At 27.3% G+C, this 7,017-nt stretch overlaps 2 protein-coding genes across 2 annotated transcripts; one reads left to right on the top strand and one right to left on the bottom strand.

The window, feature by feature from the left end:
- Window positions 1-453: 453 nt before the first annotated feature.
- OCT59_005837 (uncharacterized protein) lies at window positions 454-1,845 on the top strand (the record flags this gene model as incomplete). Its single annotated transcript, XM_066140870.1, has 1 exon — window positions 454-1,845. The coding sequence occupies one exon, from the start codon at window positions 454-456 to the stop codon at window positions 1,843-1,845; it is 1,392 nt and encodes a 463-aa protein (XP_065997715.1).
- Window positions 1,846-2,989: 1,144 nt separating this feature from the next.
- OCT59_005836 (uncharacterized protein) lies at window positions 2,990-4,062 on the bottom strand (the record flags this gene model as incomplete). The annotated part of the gene is made up of 5 exons (XM_066140869.1): window positions 2,990-3,051; window positions 3,144-3,241; window positions 3,349-3,476; window positions 3,559-3,615; window positions 4,060-4,062. The coding sequence occupies 5 exons, from the start codon at window positions 4,060-4,062 to the stop codon at window positions 2,990-2,992; spliced, it is 348 nt and encodes a 115-aa protein (XP_065997714.1).
- Window positions 4,063-7,017: the final 2,955 nt, after the last annotated feature.

The raw sequence follows: 7,017 nt of genomic DNA, 5'->3' as shown, positions 1-7,017 counted from the left end.
GTTGGAAATTTAGATTATTTTTATAAGAACATTGTTCATAAAAGTTTTGTGCGTAACCTATGAAGTCATATGCGCCATTATCGCCTATATCACATGCGCTGTACAGTGCGCTGCGCCAACTGCGCGAATCAATCATGTGAAAATTTGAAAATTTCAATTGTTACAAATTGAATTTGCGCAGTAATTACATCACACAAAATTTGCATGGCGCAACATGCCTTTGTGCCGATCACAATCAAAACGAGAAAAAAAAGAAAAAAAAAAAGCTTTTGTTTTCAAAAGGATGCATAAAACGCCTAACAAAAGACTATCTTTTCAATTAACTATTTAAACTCTCGCTGCAAACATGAACCTATTTACAAACTCCAAAAAAAAATTCTTTATAAAAAAAAATACTTTTTTTTCGATATTAAACATATTAAACAAAAACTCATTTTTTTTTTCGTAATCAATATGTCAACTATTAAAGAACAAACTAACAATTCCGATCATGTTGATTGGATAGAAAAAGTAATTGAGAAGAATTATATAACACATTTTAATTATGATGAGTTTACAAATAAACAAGAATTCGAAAATAATGTCAGTTCTATTGAAAAAATATTTAGAACAAATTGGAATATTATACAAAATAATTTATTAATTAATATAACGGATTCGGATGACATTGAAAAAATTATTGATAAATTAATAGATCATTTAATCAAATTACATGATGAATTTGGTTATGGTTTTGCAGGAGTAAAACAAATTATTGAACAAAATATTCAAGATATCAATCAACCTTTACTAGACGACATTCTTGATTGGCTTATTAAAAATCAAACATCATCTAAATATATTTTCTTTCGTGGTTTTCTTTATTTTAATGGAATTATTGTAAAGAGAAATGGAGATAAAGCATTTGCATTATTTTCAAAAGCATCAAAAGACAATTATTTTATGGCACAAGTTTATTTAGGTAAACTGTACAAAGTTCCTAAAAGAGCCTTTTATTGGTATCAAAAATCAGCAGAAAATGGAAATAAGCTTGCACAATTTTATTTGGGCATATGTTATGAAAATGGAAAAGGTGTTGAAAAGGATTGTTTTAAAGCTTTTGAATTTTATGAGAAAGCAGCAAGAAGTGGAAATAAATACGCACAATTAAGATTAGGTGGATATTATTACAATGGTAAAAGGGTTAAAAAAGATTATAGTAAATCATTTGAATGGTATATAAAATCTGCCATACAAGAAAGTAAATTTGCAGCTGAGCAAGGACATAGTTCAGCTCAATGTTATCTGGGATTATTATATGAAGTAGGAAAAGGAACTGATCAAGATTTAGAAAAATCATATTATTGGTACAAAAAAGCAGCGATGAATGGAAATAAATTCGCGCAATTAAATTTAGGATATTTTTATGAAAATGGTAGAGGAACGCAAAAAGATATGAAAAAGGCAATTGAATGGTATGAAAAATCAGCTAAACAAGATTATGGTAAAGCACAATGTCGTCTAGGATATTTATACGAAAATGGCATAGGGATTGATCAAGATTTAGGAAAAGCCATTGATTTGTATAAAAAAGCAGCTAAAAATGGTCATGTTGCCGCGTATTACTGTTTGGGTAAATGTTATCAAGATGGAATTGGTATTGAAAAAAATGAAGTTAAAGCATTTGGACATTATAAAAAATCTGCTGAAAAAGGTTATTTAAATGGATTATATAATCTTGGATACTGTTATGAGAGTGGAATTGGAACCGAAATTGATAAAGAAAAGGCGGTTGAATTGTATAAAGATGCTGCTAAAGGAGGAAATAGAGATGCACAAATAAGACTAGAAATGATTAGCTCATAAAGCTCATAATTTACATTATTTACATTCTTTAATCAGTCTAGTCATGAAAATCAACAAAACATTTGAACATTCTATTGTTTTTTTTTACTTTATAAAACTTTTAGTTATTTTGTATAATATACCATTTTTCCAAATTTTCGTACTTAATAAAGTAAAATATCATTAAATTATTATTAATATTATAGATGTGATTAATAAATAAAAATATAACTTAAAGTCATTTTCAAAATTGAATTGTATCACGTTATATAGTGAGTCTTCTTTATGCAATTCAAGATTCGTACATACACGGAATTGAAATTTGTGAGAAATACTTTTTTTTCTTTTTTTTTTAGACGGATTGGACACGTAAATCGGCAAGTCTGGACGCGCAGCGGCGCAGGAGAAATTCGAAACTTCAATAAGTTTTTTTTCCATTTTTGTAGGAAAATTGGCTCTGGCTTGGAAAAACTGACGGTAAGTTTCAAAAACATGAATTCGAAACTTTTAATAAAAAAGCTTTTTACCTTTTTTAATTCTTTTTTTGTAGGAAATCAGCTCTGCTGATGTGAGTACCAGTTTCCCAAGTGAATTTCGAAAAGGAATTTGAAACTATAAAAAAAAAGTTTTTATAACTTTTTTTCCTTTTGTAAAGAAATAGGATCTGACTTGGAAAAACCAGAATCCCAGATACCTGAGTTTCGAAAAAAAAATGGAATTCAAAAACTATAGAGTAAACAATTTTTTTTTTTAACGGGTTTCCCCTTTTTTATAGGGAAATCAGTTTTATTGTGAGCACCGGATTTTCAAGTGAGTTTAATTTAGTTTCTCAACAATTAATAACTCATCTCATATGAAATTAATATATTTTGTAAAGAAACACTGATTTTATATTTTTAATAAAGTATTTAAAGGATGATTCTAATAATATATGCTAATATTTATTTTTTTGTGCATTTACCATATATTCTTTCTGTTGATTTATCAGCAGGACCGAAATAAAAATAATTAATTGATAGTTTAAGTTACATTATGTGACTCTGAAGAACATTGCAATTTGTTTATGTTAACAGATCATGAAAAAACTAGTATGTATACTGTATTTACTATGTATTATTTATAAATAATCAAAGCACATTATAGTTTATACATTATTATATTATAATTATACATTATATAGTTTTAAAAGTTCATTCGGACATGGTCGAATTCCGATGTCTTTTCCATCTAGAAACATTGATCATAAAAAGTATTCAGTATATTCAATAAGTATATATATTTAATAAATCACAAAAGTAAAAAAGTTTAAAGATACTTACACCAATTATGGCTGACACCTTTATTATTCATTGAAAACTCATCACTTTTACCTAGAATTGTCTTCTCAACTTTATTATTCATTGAAAATTCATCTCTTCTACCTAGTATTATTCTCTCAAGAGTAGGTATTCGGTTATTTAATGAAATGTTTTCATTCTCGAGTCTTGCTACAGCTTCTCGTAAAATTTTATTTTGATTAATTACATTTCTAGTTCGAGGATTACATCACCGTCGTCCTCATTTTGTACAAATTCCTTCTTGGTGTGAAGGTGATGTAAAATCGTTATCCATTGCGCGTTTTTTTGTTGATTTTCAGTTACCGAAGAATATTCCTTTATAACAATATACAGAATATTTACTATTAATATTCTATTTTAAAGCTTTACATAAGTCAGACAAAACTTTTTCATTTACCCTAATTAATTTTTCCCAGTATGTTTTTAGTCCTTGTCCTCTTCGTTCAATTTTTATCTATTGTAATATACAGTAATGCAAATTTTTTATTTTTATTGATAAAGAAGGTACATAATTGGTCCCTCGTTTAAAATCAATAGTCCTTTATCAATGTCTAAGTTTGGGCGACTGGGTTAAGAACACCTGGAGTGGTTACTAGTATCAAAAACCTAGGGAGTTACCCCACTTTGCAAAAAATAAAAAAAAAGCACTTTGTTTTTCATGCCGGTAAGTCTCGTTGCTTCTTTTCAGAATCTATTGGACCAAAGTCGATCGAAATACTCCCAATTCTTTATTTCTTTTGTTGTAAAAAATATCATGTTTCTGTTTAATTTCAAGAAACCTCGATATGACTTATTACTCTGAATTTTTAAGTACGTAACGAGTTCTACGGCAATAAATTAAATACAGTATTTAGTTAGAAATGGAATAAACTCACTTTTAAAGTCATACCGAACTTACCATTATATTTTATTTGAGTTGACACTAGTCCACCCTTTCTCGCGAGACTTCTGATGTTTACTTTGTTATCTTGAAAGACCTTACGACGCTTGATACCGCCTCTCCCAACTCTTTCTATATTTTGACATTTTTAACTCGTTTTATAAACGAAAAAATTCTGAAAATGTTTAGGTTTAATGTAAAGCGACATAAAGATGTAATGATGTAACTATTTAAATTTATTAAAAAGCTTGATTTGCGACATAATGATGTAATGATGTACGTCGTGGTAGTACGGTACTACAAAGTAATATAGATAATAGAGTACAGTATAACGTTTATGATACATTTTTTTATGCTACACTTCATATTTAGTGCCAAATAGTCTAAATAGTTTATCAGTCTTTCGTGGTATAAACTAGTTATTTCACGGAAGCCGCAGATATTATTGATAATCACGGCGGATTGGCGGAACTGTGCAATGATCAATGATATCTTATGAAATAACTAATTTTTTTAAGACTTTCCTTTAAAGGCTACGGCCTACGGCTAAAGTGTAGCCTATAAATTTAATTTCATAAGCTAACTGCTTTAATTATAATATTATAAACAATCTTTATAGTACAAATAGGATCATGATTATTATTGATATTTTTTCGTATATTAAATAATATGTAAAAGTGTCACGTTAACATACACAATTTATTATTATTGCTGAAATATTTGTAATCAAATATATATATATACATACTGGCATGTTCGCTTAACACATATGTTAAAACAAAGAAAATTACATCATATTATAATAGAAAAATCATATTTTTTAAGTTTTCAAAAATATTGCACAGATAAGTTCTTAATCAAACTAATAAAATTTGTTTTAATTTTTTATTTTGCAACTTTACTCTTGTAAAAGAACATATTTATTAAATTTTCAGTCAAAAATTAAGTTAGTACAACATTAGAATTAGTCCAGAATTAATATAAAAATTTAAAAATTTTATATTTATTATCTTATCGACCAGTTTTATACAGGACAGAATTAAGAAATTGTTTGTCAAAAGTACAGCTAGAATTATGCTAGATTTTGCCCAGAATATGCTTTATAATTGGCTAGAATTAGCAGTACAATCTCATAACCATGTAAGTTAGCCTGGTCGAAAATAAATTTTTTTCAAGACGGTTAGATCCTATACCTCGAGATTTAAAAATTTTAATTCCGCCCCTAAATTTAAATTTCGATAAAAAAATTTCGAAATTATTGACGCGAATTACATATTATTAGTAATCACATTGTCTCAAAAACTATAAAAGAATGTTCAATTTCGTTTACATATTTACTATAAACAGCGTGTAATGAAACAAACTAAAACACTGCGTACAAATTATTGATGGAAAAAATAATGATTTATTTATTAATAACAATTATAACATTGTTTTAAAACATTTGAATTTACAAAGACTATTTGCTACTAGTGAATCCGGTTGCCATTTTTTGGAGGCGGACGCTAGCATTAAATGACAAATGACCATCATAATTCTGGCCAAAATTAGCTATGTATTTTCAGGATAAAATTATATCACGTGATAATATGAATTTGTAATTCTAGCCGGCATCATAAATTTGGCCTGAATTAATTCTAAATGACTCAAATGACAAATGACTCGAATGACTAAGTCATTCGAAGGTCATTCAGGGTTCATTTCAAAATGGCCAAATGATATCATTGAAAAGTAGTGGTTAAATTACAAAATCTAGTATATAAGAAATATAGGTTCAGTTTCTGGGATGAGCAGAATAATCGGACATCCGGATATGGCGTCGTCAAACGTATAAGTATATAGTCCTTCATTAAACTTCAGACTAAAAATAAAAATTTTTTTATTTTCTGATTTAAAACTACGGTTAACACATAATACAAAAAACGTCATGGCATTCATAGTCATGACAAGATATAAGTAGTACAATATTGTATGACTTTTTTTTTATTAGTAACTTCATCTTTCGATTCATGATTGGTGTTTGATGTCTTAAATCATTTTTTAAAAATATTTAAAATTTCGGAAAAATAATTAAAACTTTTTTTTAAAAAAACTAATTTTTTGATAATTTGGCAAATGAAATGCACTTAGATCAAATTATTAAACTATCAAAGTTTTTACTAGTAAATGACTGCCGCAATTTATCGAGTTGTTTTTTGAAACCAATTCAAAATATATGAAAATGATGATGATCTTATAAAATGAGTAAAATTCTCTAACTATCCTAACAACCCTATTCTTAACAACACTAATCCTAAGCCCTATAAATTTTGCTGCACCACCAAGAATGAACTAGTATGTCGTCGTCATTTTAATAAAATATCTTTGATATATAATTAATAATTATTTGTTTATAATATTATGCAATATAGATCCTTATTAATCGGAACTTTAACCGACTATTTGCCGATTTACTGTAGCTAACTTTTTACAATTTCATATGTGCTAAAATTGGCATTTGATTTATTTATTGATACGGAAGAAAAAAATATTTTATAAAGCATTCTTTACTTAAAAATTCTATTGTTACTTTTTTTTTATGCATAGAATTAGCTTATCTATGTAAAATGTAATTGTATCACAGTTTTTCGAATCATTGAATAATAGAATTTTTACAATTATTTAGTCATTTCGGTGAATCCGAATTACGTACCGCTTTTGGTAAGACTCTAAATCATATCTGACGCATATTGTCGATCCGAATAGGAATTGACTAAATGACTTGATATACTGTACATCACTCAGATTTTTATGAATTTCTATTAAAGAAGTGATTTTCTTTATTAGGTAAGTTTTATAAAAAAAAAATTATAGATTTTACGTTCCAAAATTCTTAAATTTGAAACTTCAGAACAAGTTTTTATGTTTATTTGAAATTGTACAAATTATTTACTATCATAAATTATATTATAATATATCGGACATGTATCCGTCCCT

Source organism: Rhizophagus irregularis, chromosome 14 (genome assembly GCF_026210795.1).
Source record: "Rhizophagus irregularis chromosome 14, complete sequence".
NCBI classification, from domain to species: domain Eukaryota; kingdom Fungi; phylum Glomeromycota; class Glomeromycetes; order Glomerales; family Glomeraceae; genus Rhizophagus; species Rhizophagus irregularis.
Note: the sequence above shows the minus strand (reverse complement) of the source record. Positions and strands in the feature narration are given on the sequence as shown.